Source organism: Uranotaenia lowii, chromosome 3, assembly GCF_029784155.1.
Source record: "Uranotaenia lowii strain MFRU-FL chromosome 3, ASM2978415v1, whole genome shotgun sequence".
Classification (NCBI taxonomy): Eukaryota; Metazoa; Arthropoda; class Insecta; order Diptera; family Culicidae; genus Uranotaenia; species Uranotaenia lowii.
The window spans coordinates 353,188,481-353,212,090 of NC_073693.1; the positions used below are offsets into that span (position 1 = coordinate 353,188,481).

Genomic DNA, 23,610 nt, shown 5'->3' on the forward strand with positions numbered 1-23,610 from the left:
TGCATGCATGGGTTGCTCCCTGGGTTGCCAGGTGCCCAGATTTGTCTGTAAAACCAAGACTTTTGACCCTTCTTCCAGATATTGGTCAGACACAGATTTTGCCCAGATTTTTGCTGAGAGTGCCCAGATTTTACAGAGTTTCAAAATTGAGTGATGAAATCAATATTCGTGTATCGAATTTGATCCGTAAGTGGCAGACTAGACTGAAATCTCGCTTGTATCCATTGGTATTTGACCAATTATCATTAAACACATTTTTTTTTAAATAAGATCGGCATGGTACGTGGTAGGAAACAGTGTTTGTTGTATAGTTCTCAACTTGAAAATAACGCACAGTCACAGTTTAGTGTCAAATTTGTGATCTTCCTTATGCACAGACACTCCCAGACTTTTTTTCAAAATTGCCCAGATTTTTTATCCTCAACACCTGGCATCCCTGGTTGCTCCTGAGTGAGGGCCAGTAACTAGACTATATGCCCAAGTGTTATCTCGAGGAACGGAGATGTTCAAATTGAGCAGTATAGGTAAACAATAAACTCCACTACAGACAGACTCGCGATTCAATGACAGCCAAGGAATATTTAAAGTAAGTAGTGCCAAGGCAGCCCTGCTCTACTATTGGAACAGTCACAATCATAAAAAATGTGTTAATTTACTAGGACATTTGTCTTTTTCGTTGATAATTCGAAGAATTTGTTGGAAATTTTCCACTTCCAAAACATGTTATTCTAGAAGAATTCTTGCTCTTCAAGATCGGTACAAAAAAAAAGATGGATTTTCGAGTAATTTTTATATAAAATAGGCCATCGAAGTTCGAATAAATGGTAGGTTTTCCCTACTCAAATTTGCAAAACTTTAAAATTAGTTCTAAGTCTTTCATGAAAATGTTCAAGTCAATGTTCAGTTCAAGTTTAAGATCCGTATTACAATAAAACACACATTTTTATACAAAATCATATTTATTTATTGGCTTTTCAGTAAATCGCGTTAACAATCATTAATTTATGTTTGTTAACGCGATTTGTTCTAAAACGTGTGTTTTTTTTATTTCTGCCAATCGCATATCAATCGATACATTCGTTTTTGTAACGTCACAAAAATCCAATATGGCTCTCGGCACTACCTTATTTAAATATTCCCTGAATTAAAGCTGAGTTATGCAACAAGTACATCTAAAAGTTTGAAATTTATCCCACACAGTAAACGAAAATTACCGAGCTCGGTAATTTTTTTTTACCGAAATCCTAACATGTGTAAATCGTTAAACTGTTCGGTATTTTTTTCGGTAAAAATAAACGAACATCGATAAATGAAAAATCGATTTACCAATGTTCGTTTATTTTTTACCGAAAAAATTACCGAACAGTTTAACGATTTACACATGTTAGGATATCGGTAAAAAAATTACCGAACTCGGTAATTTTCGTTTACTGTGCAGTCTTGTTCAAGTACTGTTAATGTATCATTTAGAGAGTATTTCTAAAAAAAAATCAACATATGTTTTACTTTTCGTAACGATCGTTTCAATAAATTTACTATTAGAGAACCAATTTACGTAGCCACGTAATTTGAATGTGCATTTTCTAATTAATTTGAGTGGATTTTAACTTCTTCAAGTCATTCATCCCTGAATTGAATGTATAAGATAGAATCCCAATTAGTCTCTGAGTATAGTAATAGTTTTATTTTCTTTTTTCTAAATTCTAACAAAAATTGTTGATCGATTTCAAGTAATTTTTTATCATTTAAATCATGTCTAAGTCTCATTTTTTGATAATTATTGTCTTGTTATTTTATAATTTTGAATAATGTTTGAATATGTTTACTATTTTTTATATTTTTTTAAGAATTGTGTAGGGGAGAAAAGGGCATAACGAACACCCGGGGCGAATTGGGCATCCCGGGGCGAATTGGGAAATACGTATTTTCTCAAATAAATTGACATGAGGAACCGTTTTTATTACCGTTATTTTTATTGTAGTGTTAATTTTTCAGCACAAAAGAAATCTCCTGATCATCTCTACAGAAATATCAAAAGGGTTCTCAAGTGACGAAAATATTATAATTTTTGAGCACCGGAAAATAAGCTCTTACACAGAAAAAATTATTTTCTGTAAAATTACAGCAAATATCCTGTAACAAAAAGGAGCAGGACATTTACAGTAATTTTACAGGTCGAAAAAAATTACGTGCCAGTAATTTTCAAGCGCACATTTTTTTACAGTATGATTTGAAATTACAGGACTGTAATTTAAAACCGTGTACACTGTACAGGGTTGTAGTTTCTATTTTAGTTTTAAACAATATTTAATGAAAGAATTGAAATGAGACATAATAAATACAAAAACACAACTATTTTTCATGGTAACTTTATTATTCAATAATAAAATCGTTTTCCCCTATTCATCCACATTATTTTGAGGTGATTTAGCATAAGTATTGAAAATTAAATAATTCTTTGTTTCAACCATCTATAACACGATGCCTCGAGCCATTTGGAACGCGGTATGATTGCGGCCATCGGAGGTTTCTCGACACATCCGGCTGCCAACTGTTTCTCGATTGTTGCTATTTCGATCAGCAATTGGAACATAACCCGAAGAGGCAGTTCCATCCGGTGGATGTTTATGTAGAAATCGGCGAGAATATTTTCCAGGGCTAAACTTATAGTGGATTTCAGCTCTTGGATATCTGAAACAAAAGTTTGGTAAATTTAGCATCTTCATAGAAATTTTGAAAAAGATGGTAGCATACTTCCGAAAATCCCCCGAAAACTTCAACATTCAGCAACAAATTAACGATGATGGTGATGTCGTTTTTCAGCGGATGGCCCACACAAATGTAAACGTTATCCTCGGTAATCTCTGGATGCCAACCAGGTACTCTGTCTGCAACACGCTCAGAATCTTTGAAATGTCCCCACCGGCCAATATTACTAGTCTTCTAAGCATCTTCAGAAATTTTAATACTGTAATTTAATAAACTCCGTTTAAGAAAAATTGATTGCCATTTTATTTTGGAATGTAATCACTCACTTTTCAGCTTCAACCACACGCTCCAGCCGGGGAAGTATCTGCACTACTGCCAGTGGTGTAAACCAATATCGGGTGCAGCGTTACTGCATAGCCGGTATTATCTTGGTCAGGTAGCTACAGATGATTTAAAATAGCAAATCAGCGGTTTGATGATACACCTCGAGGCATTCTGCGCGTCATTGATCATGGCATCGGCTTCATCGAAATTGATTAACTTTTAGCCGCTGGAAGGGGTAATTCGGCGTTGAGGCAAAATTGAGGATTTTTCTTCGCACAATGTCGGTAGCTTGATTAAAATATTGAAACTATTTATGTATTCAAGAAATAATTATCTAAAAAAAATTATTCGACAGCGAGTAAAAACGCGTTAACGTACATGCGAATAATGAGTGATTATGAAGTGACGTTGGCTTTCATTGGTCAACTGTGGTTATATAAAACGAAACAATGTTTTACTTTAACTATTCCATGTCCGAATCCGAGTATACTTACCCTTGGTAGCACAAAGTTTCGTTTTGCGTTATCCTCCGGGAGTTAAAAAAAATTGACTAAATAGTGATACCGACACTAAATGAAATTGATCCGACAGCACCAGAATAGGCAAAGTAGGATTCGGTCCTAATTCAAGCTGATTTTTGCACGACTTCAATAATCCTCTATTAAATCTTCATGCTTCAATGTAGGATTGCTTATCTGTAAACAAATAGAATTAATGCTAGTTAAGCAAAAAAAAAATGCAGTGTTTACCTGGACCAAAATAAGAAATTTGTCCTGTGGTTAGTCCGCAATTTGATTCGGACAGACTGTCTACAAGAGAACTCTCTTCCTCTTCTGCCACAACGACTTTTGATAAGCATTATAATAAGGAACTTAGTATACCAACGCACTTTTCCTCGCTGTTGAACGAAAAAAAATGCTTAGAATTGTATATATAAAAATGAAACAAGAATAAGTAATTGAGACAATACGTAGGACTAATTATTTCATAATCATATGTAGGTACTTCTATTTTTTCAAAATTGAACTTTATAATAACCATCTCCACTTACCCAGATGTACTTTGGCAAGGTTTGTCCATCTCCTTGGTCAATGATAGGGTTTTTACATAGACGAGAGAAACTTTCATTGGTATTCTTCGAATCCTTAGAATTGCCTAAAAAAACAGTTAGGGTTAGATCAATTTTGAAAACAAAAAAATAAAACACTGAACTCTCCAAGCATTCACCTTTGGTGTAGTAACGACTCGATTGAATTGACTGGTGTGGTGCTCCCGGGGCTCCATCCTTGGTTCTCATTTTGGCCAATCTCATATCGCCATCCGTGTCCGACCGAAAGCATCTCGACTATTTCTCCGCCACTTCGATTTCCTCCGTCCCCTGTGTTGTTAAACGGGTTCGCTACAGCGTAGTGTAACTGCACCGGTGGCTAAATGCGTTTTTTTTAGCAGTAGGTCAACGCAAAACACAAACTTTTTTCCCGACCGATAGTACAATTCTTCGAAACAAACAAAACAAAACCAGTCCGTAAGTGTGTGTGAGTGTGTGTGTGTAAATTTTTGACGTTTCTCTTTGCTGTGCGCAACTGGGATGCCAAGCGCACTGAAAATTTCTTAAAAACAATTGAGAGTTACTAGACGACATGTAATTTATCGACACGTAGTTTTATTTCGACAGGTAACATTACGGCAAATATCATGCTCCTTTTGTTACAGGACATTTGCTGTAATATTTAATGGTAACCTCTGAACTTTCAGGCAAATTAGTTTGAAATTACGTGTTTTTTCAATTACAGGTTGTTTTATTTTAAAGGTAACCGTTTTCAATGACACGTAATAGTCATTATTTTTTTCTGTGTATGGTCAGGCTTCCGAAAAGTACAGCTTTGACTTGACAGCCTTTTTCTTGCCAAACAAACTGTCTCGGTTTTCCTTACCACTCGGTTCGCTGCTGTACTGTCGGAAACGAATCGTAATGCTTCGGCTACATCGCACACGTGCGAGAACCCAGGCTGTATCTGAACAATCTGCTCAAAGCATGCGTTACCGAAAATGTTGTGCTTTAAGCTGTAGCGAACCCATCCGACAGTTCGGTTTTCATCCCTTTATGCCTCCTGTTTCGAAAATAATTTCATCCTAACTGTCGGCTGCAGGGCGTGACAGTTTTGGGCAGGACTGTCACGGGTGACTGTCATGCCCTTACCGTACCCATGCCCGATCGTATGCGCTGCTGCTCGGTTTCGAATAGATCGAACGAGCCATCTAATCGCACCGAGCAGCAGCATACGATCGGCGCGTAACGCGGTGTGTGGTGTCGGTGCAGGTTAGGCGAAAAGGGAAGGGGAGGGTGATTGGGGTCAGGGATGTCAACCTTCCAGATTTTGTCTGGATCTTCCAGACTTTTTGACCTCCGGCCAGACTTTTTTTTTTGGTATCCAGACTTCCAGATTTTAAGTATTTCTTCCAGACAATTCCAGACATTTTTTAATTGACAAAGTTTTTTTTTTCAAAATTTTAATCTATTTTGGCATTATTGACTACTTTAACTGACTGAGGTGGAGTAGAGTTGTTCGAGCTCACTTCGCTCTTATCAACAGCCCGGTGGGTTTTGTTCCCACCATGACTCTGACCAAGTTTTAATCATAAACGTCTGAATTCGGAAGAAAACTGTCTAGAATTTGACATTACTCGGTCCGAACGTGCATATTGAGTGAATTTGGAATCATTTCGTCCCGAACTTATTTCATCACTGGGCTGTGTGAAAAGGCATATTTAAATACAACGCGACCAGCCGGCGGCCATTCTTTTCTTTGTGTTTCCGTGGCATGAAAACACGCGTTCTTGCGTCCCGTCCGCGGAAAGTGACTGGTTTTTCGAAATTTTTTGAGAAGTTTGAGACAGAGAAAGTGCGGTTTCGAAATGGTCAGGTTTGCTAGAATTTTTTTAATATGCCCGAGCCTATTTATTATTTCAATCTGAAACCTGAGACTGAAATGAAAAGACTGATATGATTTCTAAATCAGAATCCGAAAAACTCAGAAAAAATTGTTTAATGGGCATATTCCCCAACTCGAATCACTTACTAGAAACGAAAACTCTGTAATCAATTTACATTTGTTTCTAGTATAAAGATCACAAGTAGTTATTAAAAATTCATAATAATGTGCCTACATAACATTCCAAACTGGATCATCTACATACACAAACGCTTCAAACTTTCCAAATCAAATCAATACTATTTTTGTTAAAATTCAGCAGCTATGTTGTTAAACATATATTGTGAAATTGCAGAAAAGAAATTGAAAAACAGTTTTAGACGTTTCATAGCCATTGAAAAAGTAGACATTGACTAATTCAACGTCGCAATCTAGGCTCTGCTAAACTTGGCTGAGATTTCTCAAAATGGTGTTAGTTGTCTTTAACGAAAACTTTAATCTGAATAGTTATCTAAAAGTGAAATCAGAACATTGATATTCTGAATACATAAACATTGAAACCTACGATGTCTTGTTTAAAATCGTATGTACTCAAGTTATGTTATTTAATGTTACAAAAATTATCTCGACAAGCCTCGTTGGACAAATGCTCGACACGAAGATTTAAATAATTTGCCTTTATATTTACAGTGTTTTTCGGTAATCTATAACTTCCGGTCAAAATGCCCTAGAATCCACTGCATGGTTCGCATTCAAGTTATTTTATACACAAATTAATTCACGCTGTGAAAATATACTTCAAAAGTCGTGCTTAAAATATCTTTTACTTTTACAATTTCTCCTCCGAGGAAAAATTCTAAATCCATTTTTTTACCTGATTTTTTTGCATTACTTGATAGAAAGGTTTTAACAATGAAAAAAGGTTTTTCAATATTACCAATCTAGTTATGACTGTATGCAATCAGAAAGGAACAAAATGTTTAACTTTATTTTTTTCCAATTTGGATCCCGATAATTTTTAATTTATAATAACAATAATAACAATTTATAACAATGAATCTGCGATTTGAAATAACAATTTCTAAATGAACCTAGATTCCGGAATATAAATTGCTAAACAGATGGTTTATATTCTGAACTTTTAATTTAGGATATAACGTATTATTTTAAAATTTTAGTATTGAAATAAGCTTCTCAACACCTGGGTAGGGAGGATAGAAATTCGCTGCATCGTGATATCATTTTTCAAATTTTCTAAAAGGAATGATAAGGCTTAATACAATAACCCAAAGAAAATAAAAGAATCAATGTTTGCACTGGTCGGCGAAATGATCAGAAAAATTTGATGTTCAGGCGTTTTTTTCGTTTTTCGATTCTATTCTCCCCGACTAGCTCAACACTACAATGTTCCAGACATTTATACCCATTTCCAGACATTTCGGCCCAATTGTTCCAGACATTTTTGAAAATAGGTGGCAACCCTGATTGGGGTGATCGCCACCCGCAGTAGCTTCAAGCAAAAGGAAAATTCATACGTTCGTTCGAAATTAACTCGGCCCGAGCGAATCTCGGCTACAGTCGGACGGAGTAAGTAGTACTGTCATGCGAAATTCAACGCATTGAAAACTGTCACGAAGCTTAAAAAACTTTCATACCCACGAACAAACTCTCGCATGGGGTAAAACGAGGCCTCGATGTACATCGCACGGCCGCTCATTTTAAAACTGTCGGGGAAGAAATATTCGGGAAGCTTTCATCGAGGTGCATGTGCGACTTTCGCAAGAGTACTGTCGTTCGCCAGTACTTTTCGGAAGCCTGCTTATGGTCGTTGAATCATCTTGATCTATAATGTACATTATGTATACATTGTTCCTCAATTTCCACCATCATTAAATTTTGGATTTTTTCACTATAATCAATTTTAATACGCGTTTTTAATCTAACTTGTTGATTCGGGGCGAAAAGAGCACTATGGATCGGGGCGCGATGAGCATTTTCTGCCGTTAAATCTAGCAATGAACTCAATTCGATGAAGTCAACTGAATTAGAGCTACAGCTTGACTAGTTTACATCTGACGATTCAGCCTATTGGATAGCGGCAAATTCGTTCGACTTGAGAAAAAAAAAACAAACAAACAAGAGCGGTCGAAAAAAGAACATAAAAATAAAGCACATGTTTTAAATTAACAGTGATACAGGCGATTGTTGTCCTGAACTCTCGAAGTAGAGTTTTCGAATATCAGGAACATTGAAGTGTTACGAGATTCGGGTTGAAATTTTTTGAACGAATTTCTTGTAATTCGGTAGTTCATGCGATCTTCGTGTACTCATATCACTTCATCCAGAATTTCTCGTAACAAAACGATGTCAGACACAGCCCAGATACGTTCTTGGAACCTGTGGAAAAGGGGCGGGTGTTTCATCTCTTGGGCATTCTTCTTCATATACATACTTCACTGTGTCGATCAATATGTTCGGTCAGATCGTCAAACGAAAAACTTCAGCTCGAAGATCGGCTTAGCATCTGCCAAAATGCACGACAACCTCTAAAAAAACAGCTTTCTGGCGCAGGATTTGACAACCGTATTTCAGTTATGTTTTCAGAAGAGATGTATAATTTTTTTTTCAAGTATCGACGCTTAAAGACAAAAGTTAATGAAAAACTTCTATTTTATGCCGAAAAAAGTATCAAAGGTATGACTGGCTCAAATTTTGCGTAGGACCTTCTGCTGGGCCTAGGAACAATTTAGATTCACTCAGATATATAAACAAACCTAAACAAACCGGTATTCAAAATGTTTAGGAAATGCTCGAATCGCGCCGCGAATTATTGACATGAATCAGTCTTCTATTAAATAATGGGAATGCCATCATGGGTGCACGGATGTGTCTCAATTTTGGCCAAGCACCCTTTCCTAGTGGATTAAACGTATTCATTCCTATTTTTTTTGTTTGAAAATTTTGCTCTTCAACTTAACACATCACTCCCGAACTTAAACACTGTAAATTGTTACAACTTTAACCAAATTCTCGTACAACAGTCCTTTGCTCCGTGGGATGGGTTCGAATTTTCTTGTTTTCAGGTCATCGGAGGAAGAAGCCCATCTAGCTCTGAACTCATGCATGGGCCTACCAAACCCGGTCCCTTATCCCGGTTTCTGTTATCAATCTTCGTAACTAAGTCATCGCACTGGCAAACTGGGCAGCAACATACCCACCCAACAACAAACCAACCCAACCGTATGACCCAGGCAGGCCAGCGCATCGAGAGAAGAACTACTACTCTCTTTGGCCTGGAATCCATCCGGCGACGGGGACTCTCTTGCTTGCTTATTTGCTAGCTTACTCTGGCTGCGACTGATACGGCCATGATGGCGACAACGAGAGGAATCCGGTTACGGCCGACTCGACCTAGTTTTTCCACATGCTTCCAGTGCTGTGCTTTGGAAGTGAGAGTGATAAAGTTGAAAACGAGGGCTTTGGCTGCAGGGCCAAGGCGCCATGTGAGTGCGGTTGTCGTTCCTGTTATCAGGTGTGCGATTTTATCGCACGTACACTAGATGTAACCAGACTCGGTTGATCACTGGAACCTACACTGTGGGAATGTTATTTTTGGACCAACACGCGCGCTGATGCGGTTTGTAGAGAAGTTTCCACATGCAGGTGTACATGCTCGACAATATGCCGCCCTTCTTAATAAGTCGAAAGACAATTTTATTGAACATTTATCGTTTACTGCTGGTAAGTTTCGACGTTTCGATCTTTTCTCCGGAACCTGTCAGAAGTCAAACTTATTAACTAAGACTATTCATGTTACCAAAAATTTTCTATGTTTGCTTCTAGATGTTTCCAAGTATCAAAAATAATTGCAAAAACTAAACTCACGCCTTTTTTCTATAAATTTCCATACCCCACAAAGTTATATATACCTTCTGGAATGAAAATCTTGAATACCATTCAGTTCCGTCGATTAACTAGATTTTTTCCTCCTATTAGAATTTTTTGCCCACTCCTAACCGGAACATGTGAGTTCGTTCGTTCGATCGCGCAAAAGAGAAGGTCAAGTGGAAAATCAAGTGGAATCGCTTCACCTTGCTCGTTACAGTTGCTGCTTTTGCTACAGCTGGTTGTCGGCTTGATAGAACGAATGAATGTCTGCCACAATGTACGCTTCCATCCATCACAATCCCGTCCGATTCCGATTGGAAGCAACAACATCAACCTGAACTGGAGATAGAAGAAAATAACCTTCCATTCAGTTTGACACCTCGGCCAGCCTGAATTGCTGCAATCTGTCACGCAAAAGACGAAGCATCACGCGCGTTATCTTCGCTCCAATTGGCGCGCGGGGGCGAAACGAATCCTTGTGTATCTGTTTCTGCATGGAGGCTTTAGAAGAGAAATGTCTGTTTTTGCCAGTAGTGAGTAAGAAGTAGCTACCGGGCTTTTGGCCAATGGCTTCTGGTGCCCACTGGTACAGCTGATAGTGGAGAAAATGGCTTTGTTCGTCGGTCTATTTTCTATTTTTGTTCTGCTGTTTGCTACTGTAACTCTATTCAAAAGCTGGAACCGTTTATTTTCGTTTGTTGTATCTATGAATTGATATGGCTGTATCCAATTGGAATAAACTTTCTTTCTTTATATTGAACTAGCTGACCCGGTAAACTTCGTTTTACCTTTAAATAAATAAATCGGAATAAATGTTTTGTTTCATCCACACGTCCTTAACTTCATCGTGTTTGCGAATCGAATTTTTTGAAAATCGTACTAAATTGTACGGCTTTCCCATTTAAAGTTGATTTAGTATGGGGACCCCCCTTCCATAAAAAGTGAGATTCTTGAAACTATTATACAAACCATCTCTGACCCAAAAAACCCGCGGATACCAAATTTTACTTCATTCCGACCAACCGTTTATACGTGATGTTATTACAAAGAAAACGCTTTCATTTTTATATATAAGATTTTTTGTACTCAAAAATGTATGGTAGCCCCCCTTTCCCCTTTATATCTGTCCGCTGAAAAAAGGTGGGGTTTAAATTTATAATAGAAGCATTTCTCGTATCCAAATACCCTCACATGCCAAACATGGTTCAAATTTACTCGATCAGATCTCCAGTTATACTGAAAATTGCAAGGGAGACCTCTCCTCCCCCTTTTCATCCACCTTTTTGAAGGATTTACGGATACCAAATATTCAAAGAAGCATTTCTCGTACCCAAATATCGTTCCATGCCAAATTTGGTTCCATTTGCTGTGGTAGTTCTTGAGTTATGCAATAAAAATTGTATGGAACTTCCCTCCCTCTTTCCTTTCTCCCCGCTGGAAGAAGGAAGGGGTCTCAAACAATTATTAGAACATGTCACGTTCCCAAATATCTGCCCATGCCCAATTTGATTCCATTTGCTTGATCAGTATTTGAGTTATTTAAAAATGAAAAAGAGGGCCCCTCCCCCCTTTATATCTCCCTACTGAAAAGAGGGAGGGGTTTCAAATAATCATAGAAATATTTTTCGTATCCAAATACCTTCTCATGACAAATTTGTTTCCATTTGCTTTTTTTTTGTTTTTGAGTTATGTAAAAAAATATTAAAGAGGCCCCTCCCCCTTTCAACTGCAAAAAGGGAGGGGTCTCATATAATCATTGAAATATTTTTCGTATCAAAATACCTTCCCATGCCAAATTTGGATCCAATATCTTGAATAGTTTTCGAGTTACATGAAAAATTGTAAGGTAGCCCCCCTCCCCCCTTTCTATCTTCCCACTTAGAGGAGGGAGGAGTACCTTATATTCAATGAAATATTCTCTATTCCCAAATATCACCCCATGCCAAATTTGATACCATTTTCTTGATTGGTTCTCGAGTTATGCAAAAAATTGTCTTTTGTTTGGGAGGCCCCTCCCCTCCTTCCTGTTAGGGGAAGGGGTACCAAACTATAATAGGAACCTTCCCCGGCCTCCAATACCCCCACCTGCCAAGTTTCACGTAAATCGGTTCAGTAGTTTCTGAGTCTATAGGGAACAGACAGAAAGACAGACAGACAGACAGAAATTCATTTTTATATATATAGATGCAATCATATCTCAGTGGAACTTGATTTTCTTTAAGTGTTCATTTGCTTAACATCTCACGAAGAAATGAGTATTACAAATGTTAAAACCACAAAAATACTACTAAATATGCATGACATGACTGAGATTCAATCTTATGTCCGTTAGCGTAGGAGATTGAACTCTAACCACTACGCCTAACGCTTCGACATTTTATTATGGAGTGATGTGCCGTCAAATACGTCCAGGTGCTATCCGAGGACATGAACCCTCGCAACTCAATACGTTAGTTATATGACAGTCAGAGGTGATAAAACGCTGCTTCTTTCCACAAGCCCTCAGCCAAGATGCTCCATGCAGGACCTTCTGACTATCATTGTGAAATTTTGGGATAACAACCCCTTCCTACAGATTTCGACAAAAACACAAAAAAACGGCTCATAATCGGTTGTTCGCCGAAGCTTCCGGTTGATAGCGAAACAGGGGCGTTGTACGGCCTTAATGTCAACTTTGTGAATACATCTCTTAATTCTACCAATCAATTGTTTGCAGTTGTTGGCTCTCCAATTATTTTTGTACACCAAAGCAATGAGCTCAAAGTTCCGAAAAAATCTTCGATTGCGCGACACTAAGGCATGATGCGATGACGCTTTATCCGGCCAAAATACGTATTGTCCATCTGCAGAATGTTTGTGTAGAAACGGCATAAAATTTTCTTCAATCGTTTATTCTGGTACATATCTTGATTGATAGCCAAACAAGACGGCTTGAACCATGGCTTAGAAATACCTACCTCTCTTGGAAATGGCGCTGTACAGCATCACTTTCTGTTCAAACTAAAGTGTTAACTTGAATTTAATTTTCGAAGATGTAGTAAAACTATCCTTGGAATCGATCGTTTCCGGGGATGTGCGTCTTCGAAAGAGGAAAGTAATTTTCTGTGTCCAAAACAAAACATTGGACAACTGGTAATTTATTTGATTATTATTTAAACTCACCGAAAAACGTCGATAACTTCGAAGTAAAAATAAAACATTTTCCGGAATAATTTTTATCATCCAGCGGCATTGGGATTTAAGAGTCGAAATCTGATCCTCAGTGTATTCTGGGGCTCTTGTATTCTTTAGGCACCTTATTCCAACTTTTTTCAATGTCTTGTTGAAGGCACGAGAAAGAGAACGAAGTCCTTTTGCGTCCATAATTTTCGCTGGTCTGCCACTATCTTGCTTACCAGTAGTTGTTGGGGATTTTTGGATATCGTAAACAGCAGAAAGCGCCACATTTTCACTTCTACAATGTTGTACTGTATACTTTTTGCCGAGATTTTTGGGCAGTATTTACAAACTGTACAAACCGCTCGCGGAACGCTTAGGCGGCATCCATAAATTACGTAACGCAAAAAATGCTCTTTTTTGACTCCCCCCCCGTATGTCATAAATCGTAACGCTTCGACATACCCCCCTATGGAAATTACGTAACGCTGACAATTACCCCCCCCCCCCCTCATCCCCCATCATTTCATGATTTTAAACACTGATGGTAAAAAAATATTACATAATTTTTTTAACGATCTTTAAATTTACAAATTTCAAGCTGATTTTGGTTTGCTTATCATTTAGCAAAAATAGCATGATATTAAAAAAGCTGCGATTAAACTGAAATTTTTTAGGAAAAAAATCGTTACGTAACGATGAGCATACCTCCCCCCCTCCCCTATGTCACAATTCGTAACGCTAGAGCTTACTCCCTCCCTCCCCTAGGAGCGTTACGTAATTTATGGATGCCCCCTTATTGTTTCGACGAAATTTTGAGCAAAACTGGACAAACATAAACAAAATAAAAAATACCGGCAAAACAAGGAGAAGAAAAGCTAATACATACACACTCTCATTTTTCTCTGGGCTCGTTTATGTTTTAGTATTGGGGCCCTGAAAAAATCCAAAATTTTAGTTGCCCCCCGTTATGGTAGTATTTTTTGGCCGCAATATATTGTTATGCTATTGAATCGACGTTTTTCGGTGTTTAAAGTCTAAACTCGCCGAAAAACATCGATTAAATTGCATAAAAAATCCATCTATTTACCGAGCTATGCGCGTGGATGATATGCAATACCATAGCAAAAGTATAGGGGCCAATACAGTTTCGTGTAAGCCAAGGTTTCATTTGTTCGAGGTGGTCCAACTACCTCAGATTAGAGGGGTTGTTCTACTATATTTTTTGTTTCGATTATAGTCGTTTTACCATAGCATTCGCGACTTTATATAAACGCTGCAGTTTGCGGACAGTTATTGAAAAACTTATCCGGTACAACTTTGTCCTATGTTTTATCCTTGGGCTCGAACTCACGGATATCGGCTAAGGAAGCAACTGACTTTCCAATTGAGCTATATCGCAAGCCGCATATAGTTATAGTGAAACAATTTATAAGCGATTTCTAGTATTCCATCAGGTTTTAGAAGGGCTTTTACGAGTTTTGCCTATACCACTAACAAATTTGACAGTTAAACTGTTTATAAAAATAGAGTGCTGTTTTGAGACCTCCCCCCTCACAGGAATAGGAGGGAGGGGGCTTCAAGACAAAAGATTTTTGTTTTTGCAGAACTCGAGAATCGAAAATGCAAATGCTGCAAAATTTCACATGGGAAAATATTCGTGAACGAAAAATGTCAGTGGGGGGGGCTGCCTTACAATCTTTTACATTACTCAAGAACTAATAATTTCAATTGAACCAAATTGGTATTCGATAGTGTTAGGATACGAGAAATGTATTGATGAATTTTTTGCACTTTTCCCTTTTTCCAGCGGATCGGTAGAAAGAGGGGGTCTCCCTCACATTTTTTTGCATAACTGGAAAACTAATCGAGCAAATGGAACCAAATTTGGCATGGGAGGATATTTGGGTACGAGAAATGTTTGTATGATTATTATATAAGTTTTTTTTTGCATAAATCGAGAACTTATGAAGAAAACATTTATAAGAGAGGTATTTTGCATTGAAGGCTCATCAAATTTATCAAACAAATAGAGCGAAATGTGGCATGTGACGATATTTAAAAACTGAAAATGTTCTTATGGTAGTTTGTAGGCCAATGGAGAGGGTGGAGAATTCATACCAGTTAAACATAAATTTTGGTATAATTGAAGAACTCATGAAGCTTTGCATATACGTAGGGGAGAGTGGGGTATCGTGGGTCATGGGGAAACGTGGGCCACTTTTAATATCTCAGATGTGTGTTGAGATAAAAATCTCAAACCAACTGTCATCGTCGTCGCTTTGCGTGAGCATATATTCCTATATGTTGTTGACTGAAATACGCATCATCTGCTTCTTTTATTTATCAAGCTAAAAAAATTAGAAAAATTTACTTACATAATTAAAAAACCACCCGCTAATTTCATCGATGGGGAACCTAAATTGCATAACAAAAATATGCTCATACGCTTATGATCTTAGTTTTGTCATGATCTTTCACGTGGAAAAAGAATTTTTGATGAAACATCAATAAGTCACACAAACGCAACCAATTTGCAAATCATAGCTTGTGGGGAATCGTGGGCCACACATCTTGAATCACCTATATTTTTATGTTTTTACACACATTCAGACCTTAAAATATGTTTTTTCTATCTGTAAAGTTTTCCTATGCCAAATGAAGAGTTATGAAAAATATTTTGTCCATCCTATATAAGAAATTTTGCCAAAACGTTCGCGAGCCAGGTTTTGGAATCTATGCGATCATACACAGCTCTCTTTTTTATTTCATCATCTGAAATTGCTTTAAAATAACGAAATGAGTTAGGAAATAACAGTTTTCGATCAACTCATAAACTTTGCATGTTATTTGGTCAATTTGGATTTGGTGGCCCACGATTCCCCACCATTTTTCAAAATCCAAAAAATATTGCTTTTTTTCAAACAGTCAGAATTTGGGGAAAATAACTTATTAAAAATTTTAAAAAAATACCTTATGATACCTTGAAAATGTAGAAAACCATGCCATATTTTATTTTCATTTTATCTTTTATAATAAAGAAGTTTTAGAACAACGAAAAAAAGTGGCCCATGATTCCCCACTCTCCCATATGCATATAATCAAAAAATTTAAATAATTTTTACAAATTTAATTTATTTTTGGAAGGTGTAGCAAAGCACACTGGGCTAGTACTATATAGGAGAGATAAGGCCATAATGTCCACCTTAAGAAGGACGCTTATTAAACCACAGAAAACAGCCATAATATCTGAGTTACAATGTTTCATTTTTAGACACCAAAAAAGTCTACTTCCTAAATGGCTGAAACTTAAAAAAAAATTAAAAAAACGTTTAAAATGCATTTTAAAAGGGGGGGGGGGGGGGGGGGGGATTAGGAACAATTAATCGGGGCACGATGAGCTTTTTTGCCGTAGAATCGAAGTCAACTGTATCATAGAGGTACACCTCAACTAATTTATCTGACGGTTTGGCCTATTGGTAAGGTGTCGGAGAGATAACCAAAGGACTCGAATTCGATTCCTGGTCGATGTAGATTTATTTTTAATTACCATTCTTGATCGATGCATTTTGCACTAAACGGTGAGCCGTAGATCCATCAAACAAAGCAATAACAGAAAAATGTTTGTCTGTTTGTAGAATACAAACAATTCACACACACTCATACATTATGTTTCTGGTGCTTTGTTTGGCGGATGATACTACTGGCCGTATAATTCAAAAATCAACATTATGATCGTGAATGGTAAATAACAAAAAATTGCCTCGACCAGGAAAATCGATCTCGAGTTCTCTGATTACCTCTCCGACACCTTACCAATCACCAGGCTAAATCGTCAGATGTACATAAACTAGTCAAGTTCTAGCTCTATAATTAAGTTGACTTAATCGAGTTGAATTCGCTGCTAGATTGTACGGCAGAAAATGCTCATCGTGCCCCGATTAATGGTGCTCTGTTCGCCCCGAGCCAACAAATTAAAGTAAAAACGTTTTAGAATTGATTATAGTGAAAAATCTAAAATTTAATGATGGTGAAAATTGAGAAACAATGTGTACATCAAGTTGCAGTGCGTACATTTTGGATCAAGCTAATTTAACGATCATAAGAGCTTATTTTCCGGTGCTCAAAGATTATAATTTTTTCGTCCATTGAGAACCTAGTTGACTTTTTTTTTTAATTTCTGTAAAAATGATAAGCAGATTTCTTTTTTGCTGCAAAATTAATACTATAGGAAGTACGAATCTTATCCTCATGAAAATTTATTTAAAAAAAATACGTATTTTGTAGAATAGAGGAGTGCTTACTATGCCTTTGGTGCTTGTTATGACCTTATCTCCCCCACAATCAAATTTCCGGTTGCGTCAACGAACCCTTCCAATGTTGATCCTATCGTTGACTTCGAGTGAAAAGTTCTTATCCCTCGGAAAAAGTTTTATCCAATCCACCTCCTCAACTCGAGTGGGTTCAGCGGATATGCACCAGTACCCGAAATGACAGTTGCAATCCAATCAAGAAAGGACAATAATCCCGATCCACCAGCAGTATCACAACAAAACCACAAAGAAATTTCATTTCCAACCGAATGTAATTCGGGAAGCTTCTCACTCACCACACTTTACCCAGCATTTCTCTCACTCTCGCATTCTCCCACTTTTCCCTGGCCTATACAAGAGGGTACACGTTTTTCGGTCAGATTTTGTCGTCGACTTTTCCGACCTCCACGATTGGTGCCGTTCTTCTCCTCTCCAGCTAGAATCTTTAACTTCTCCCAGCTGCTCACTTTTTCCAACCTCAACTTCCTCGGAAGCAACCCCCGAGAAAAATCGACGGAGAAAATTCCTGGGAAAACTTCCAGCATCCGCCATCCCCTCAAACAACTCGAAATGAGATAAAGCAGGTCAAATCCAACCTCCCAAGCCCGCAAACTCGCAGCACACTTGCAAACTCACACCCTGGCCCGTTTTTTTTCTGTTCTGTTGTTGATTTCGTTCAGCTTTCCCAGCATCGGAACTTTTCCGAGCCAGATTTGGCACAATGCGAACCGTAGTAACCCACTTACGGGACCCGACCATGATGATGATCCATTTTTCGCGGGTTTTTCCGCACCAATACTACGATGATGATACTTTTCCGAATGGATGATGTAGCAACGTGCGGGAAATGGCAATTTCCTTTTTCCCGTAAAATCGATTGTATTTTCATTACTTGATGATTGTTGTGGCCTTTTTCGGGTTGAGTGTGCTTGCTTGCTGGATTTTCTGGCGTTCGAGGAAGTAATTTTCGAATGCTTGTGTCGCATCGTCGGAACTTCTAAATTGGGTAAATTAATTGGATAGACGACTCTAAATGCCTCCGACCGAGAATACTAAACACACTGTGTAGAGCTAATGAACGAGTGTTATTGCTTACAAATTAGTTATTTAAATTTGATCCCCGAACTAGAAGGGTGCTCAGGCCAAAAGGCATTGGAACAAGCTCGAAATTGTCCAGAAGGGTTTATTTGCAGAATTCCGGCAGCCTAGAACGACTTCTAGGAAAGCTGACCTAGTTTCATAATTTATCGCACAGAGCAACTTTTGCAAACGTCCCAACAAGAGGGAGGAAGACCCTGGTGCTCAATTACCCCGTGATCTTCAATTTGCTGACCACAACGAGAATTGCACAATTGAAGAAGCTGCTGGCCAAGATTTCTAGCACCCGATATGGACAGCGAGCAAATAGCGAGGAGAGATAGAAGAAAGAAAGCTGGCTAGTAGCCGCATCCCCGGAAAGGTTTCCAGATTACAGCCGGCCAGTTGAGCCAAAGTGAAAGACATTTATCAAATTACCCGAGCACAATCCGGTATCATCTTGGGTTTGTTGTGTACCTAGTATTTGTATATTTTCTTCGGTGAAACCTTATGCCATATTGAGTAGAGTAGTTGTATCTAGCTCAGTGCCATAGCAGCACAGCCGAACAAACAGACACATCAATTGGAGCATTTAGTGAGGATGAGATTGGCCAAATTGCCGAGTAATGAATCCTTGTCACGCACTTTCAGCAGCTTAATTCAAGGGAGGATACGTTTTAGAAACACCTTGGCAGCATCATTTTATCGTTCGAGATTCTTTCCCAAATATTGCGTATTTTATTTCGAACACTTAAAATTTACCTGAGTAATAATGAAAGGAACAGGGGAAAAATAAATCGCTCTTTTCGAGTTCTTGATTTTGAATAATAAGGTCTTAAACTTCATCCGCTCTTGAGTTTCAATATGACACCTATTTATTGGAAGTTTGGCGGTTTGTAACTTAATTCGGGTGCACTCAAATAAAAAAAATCCTTTGGGATCCCCAATTCATTCATTAAATCTTTAATTTTGCATCACTATTTTTTTTAATGGAAGCTCCCTGAAAGCCCAGAGCATGAGTGTCAATTTGACACTCCTCGCTAAAAATCGTTATAACTCTCTTTTTTCTCAATCGATTTGTTCAAAATTTATAGTTTTGAAAATCTCGCAATGCGAACCGAATATGTTTTTCAGGCAATATTCAGCTACAATTTTTATTTCTAAGTTCCTATTTGAAGTCTTAAAAAAATTTCCGAAAAGACATGCTCTCATGATCATGGCCACACAAAATGTAAAAAGGTGGTGACTTACCGAAAACTTACCGAAAAGCCTCAGCCCTAACCTCTAAACAAGAATTTGTTTGAATGTGCTTTGAAAATCTTCAAAGAAATATTCAAACTGAATTGAAACGATTCTGAAAGTATTGTATCTCCAAACGAAAGTCTTATTTAAAACCGAAAAATCTTTCGTACTGCTCTAAATATGCAAACAATTTAGAAGAATCCTGACGGTTTAACTAACACAATCCTAAAGAAGTGCGTTGGAGGGCTTGAAGCACCCTTACATCGCCTTCTCTTGGATTCTCTTAACGTAGAAATATTTCCGAAGTTTTGGAAGATTTACCATATTATACCAATACATAAATGTGCTTCTAAGCTTCCTGTTGAAAACTATCGTGGAGTCGCTATTCTTTCTGCCATACCCAAGCTTTTTAGAGCATCGTTTACAACCATATGTACCATATGGTTTTTTGCAAAGACAATCGACCGTGACAAATCTTGGGGAGCTTGTCTCAAGAACTTCAAAATGGATGATGCAAGGACTACAGGTTGACGCTATATACACAGACATGTCGAAAGCATTTGATGTGATCGAAATCAACGCTTTATTTTCCGTGCTTTGTAATAATGGTACCTGTCTCAAATAGATACGTTCATACCTCGTTCAATAAATTCGATATGTGAAGTTAGGAAACGAGCAATTTCAGATGATGAGATAAAAAAGAGAGCTGTGTATGATCGAATAGATTCCAAAACCTTGATGGCAAAATTTCTTATATAGGACGGACAAAATATTTTTCATAACTCTTCATTTGGCATAACAAAATTGTACAGATAGGAAAAACGTATTTTAAGTTCTGAATGTGTATAAAAACATAAAAATATATGTGGTTCAAGATGTGTGGCCCACGATTCCCCACAAGCTATGATTTGCAAATTGGTTGCGTTTGTGTGAGTTATTGATGTTTCATCAAAAATTCCTTTTCCACGTGAAAGATCATGACAAAACTAATCATAAGCGTATGAGCATATTTTTGTTATGCACTTCAGGTTCCCCATCGATGAAATTAGCGGGTGTTTTTTTTTAAATTATGTAAGTAAATTTTTCTAACTTTTTTTAGCTTGATAAATTAAAGAAGCATATGATGCGCATTTGAGTCAACAACATATAGAAATATATGCTCACGCAAAGCGACGACGATGACAGTTGGTTTGAGATTTTTATCTCAACACACATCTGAGATATTGAAAGTGGCCCACGTTTCCCCATGGCCACTCTCCCCTATATATAACGTACAGCAAAAAAGCATAAGAATATAGCTACAAAAATTGCTGGGTAGAATCTACACTACATACAAGAGCGTAGTCACAATTATCACAATCGGTAAAGTATAATAGGAAAGTGTTCAACTGTAGATCCTATTTAAAAACAGAGCTCGCACGAAAGCATTAGCAGTAAAAAAGTTGGCTTCACACTTCATTGAGTCCGAGGAAATATGCAGTCTGCAGTCTGGATTCTGAAAACAACATTCGGCTGAATCTGCTGTGAATTTGATTCTTCGAAACTGGACGATCAATATTGAAAATGTTAGCAACACAGTTGCTGTGTTTCTGGACTTTAAAAGAGCTGTAGGTTTTTTGTAGTCCGTATTTGACGTGACTCAACTGTAAATTTATTTATTGTTACAATTTGTGTTACAGTTAGGAAACATGAAAGGAATACTTACAAATAAGTCTAGCTTTTTCGTTCGAAACGAGTTTGCCTGGCCCTTACACTCAACTTGGATATGTTTCCTGTATAATTAATATCTAGTTGATTTCTGATATTTTACATTGCAAATGGTTACTTACGGTTGCGAAACGAGTTATCTAGCCTTACACAAGTTAATAAGATACTTTTCGCATATAATGATCCAGATATTTGTGCCTTTTCCACAAATCTTGGCTCGACCTGCAGAACGCGTTTCGATAAGGAATTATTTCTATGTTTATCTTAGGAATATTTCAGTAACTTACGATTTTTCGAGTGCCAATCAAACTGGCAGTATATAGGCAACAAATTCCAACAAATCTTATAAAGATCGTGGCACGTAAAGCTTAGTTCTTTTAGAAATGGGACAGTTACGAATGCCTGTATCTAAAAAACCATTCGTTTGAACGAAATACTTTCTATGAAGAAAAAGAAGGTAATGTTATGATCTTTCACGAAAAAAATTGAAAAAAAATATTTACCGTTTTTTGTTAAAGAAATTTCGACTTTATTCTTGGTATCTCCCTTTGGCCGGCGCACACTTTTTTCAGTCATGGTATTGATCAGTTTCTCCAACTTATACTTCGTAAAATCTATATTTTAGGTGGCTTCACCCTCCTTCTTCAATTTCTGATACTTTTTGGTCCAATACTTCTCTGGAAACTGGAAACTGGAAGCATTTTAATGGATACAGTTGTTTCGAAATGAACAAATTTTATTATTTTTGACCACATTTTTGGACGTTTTTTTTTTCGGTACCGGTTTTACAGCTTAAGAGCTTTGGAACTATCAAAAAATGGTTGTTTGAGGTTGGATTTCAATGAGTCATCACTAGGCAACACTTTCAGCTTATCGGAGAAAATTGTTTTGGACATTTCAGCGATCTACCCTTAGTTTTTCGTTTATTGAAAATTAAAAATGCTGGTATGAGACTTGACTTCCTTGATGATCCTTAACCGTCGTTGCCAATCATGTGCTTCTCTCCAATGCTTGATTTGAACGTTGTGGACATTATTGACAGTGTTTGCATACTCATCCACCACAAAAACTCAGTAATTCTTTGAATAATCAACGGTTTTGTCAGCTATCAATTTGATAATAACGTATTTTCAAGGAAACTGTGCAAAATTATTTTTTTCTTTTTCTCTTGCATCGTACATATCTCAAAAACGCGTAAATTTTAAATTTTGAAAAAAATAGGTCGATTAGTTCTTTTTACAGGCAACAAAATGTTGTCAAAATTTTCAATATCCAATAACTAGTTAACGAGCTATTAGCAAATGAAAGTGTCCCATTTCTAAAAGAACTAAGCTTTATAATAGTTTTTCCGGCGATACAACAAAATTTACTCCCGCGGAAGAACCAACTTGCACGTTTTTTCCTGTACAACAATCTTTTTCCCTCGCTTTCTCATTCCCCGCAAATCCACCAACTGTCAACGCCTAACATGTCAAACTGTATACTCTCATAAATGGGTTTTATGTTCCCCCTAATTCTACCCTCTCAGGGCCGTAGCAACAAGAGCATTCAAAACGATCGATCGGTTGCTTCTGATAGATGTGTTGATAAGAGTTGGTATCAATAGAATTTTTAACTGGTTTAAGAGTTATAAACAACTCTCTAAAGATAACAGACTGCAAAGAACAAAATTTGATTCGTCTTTTTCGCGATACAGAGAAAATAAATTAGGTGTCCCCCAAGGAAGTATGTTGGGTCCCTTGTTATACAACTGTACATCAATGACATGATTCAATGTTTACAGTACGGTCGTCTTAAACTATTTGCGATGATTCAATCTCCTACTGGAGCGGTGATGATTTAGAACATGTTAAAGCAAATGTTGATTTAAAAAATATTGCATGATCGTTCAAACGATGATTGTTCAAACTTGTTGATTGATGGTTGTGCAATCGAAGTTAAATACTTAGGAGTTCAAACAGATGAAAAGTTAGATTTTGTAGCTCACATTGACTACACTATGAAGAAGATTATCATGAAATATGGAATACTTTGTTGGTATGAAATTAAAATTTAAGAAAATCCCGGGCGATACATCAAATGAAAGGACTTATCGCGAGGGACTAGACAATAGTAAATTTTCTGTAACCCTTCAACATTCATTTTAATAGTCCTCGCGACTCATTTGACGTTTCGACCAAGTTTTTAGAAAATTTACTTTTTCACAGTTACTAGTGCTGGTAACTACAACTAGTTACTAGAACCCTAGGATTCTTGATCCG

At 37.3% G+C, this 23,610-nt stretch overlaps 2 protein-coding genes and 1 pseudogene across 3 annotated transcripts in view; 1 reads left to right on the top strand and 2 right to left on the bottom strand.

Moving 5' to 3' along the window:
• The window catches only part of LOC129755179 (FERM, ARHGEF and pleckstrin domain-containing protein 1-like), a 161,337-nt gene that overhangs the window by 3,242 nt on the left and 134,485 nt on the right, over positions 1–23,610 (top strand). The gene's annotated exons all lie outside the window — the stretch shown is intronic.
• LOC129753964 (replication factor C subunit 5-like) lies at positions 2,472–3,413 on the bottom strand (annotated as a pseudogene).
• LOC129755180 (uncharacterized) lies at positions 3,618–4,443 on the bottom strand. Its single transcript, XM_055751549.1, has 4 exons — positions 4,261–4,443; positions 4,085–4,188; positions 3,783–3,931; positions 3,618–3,728 (listed from the first exon to the last, which is right to left on the bottom strand). The coding sequence occupies exons 1-4, from the start codon at positions 4,343–4,345 to the stop codon at positions 3,725–3,727; spliced, it is 342 nt and encodes a 113-aa protein (XP_055607524.1). The 5' UTR covers positions 4,346–4,443; the 3' UTR covers positions 3,618–3,724.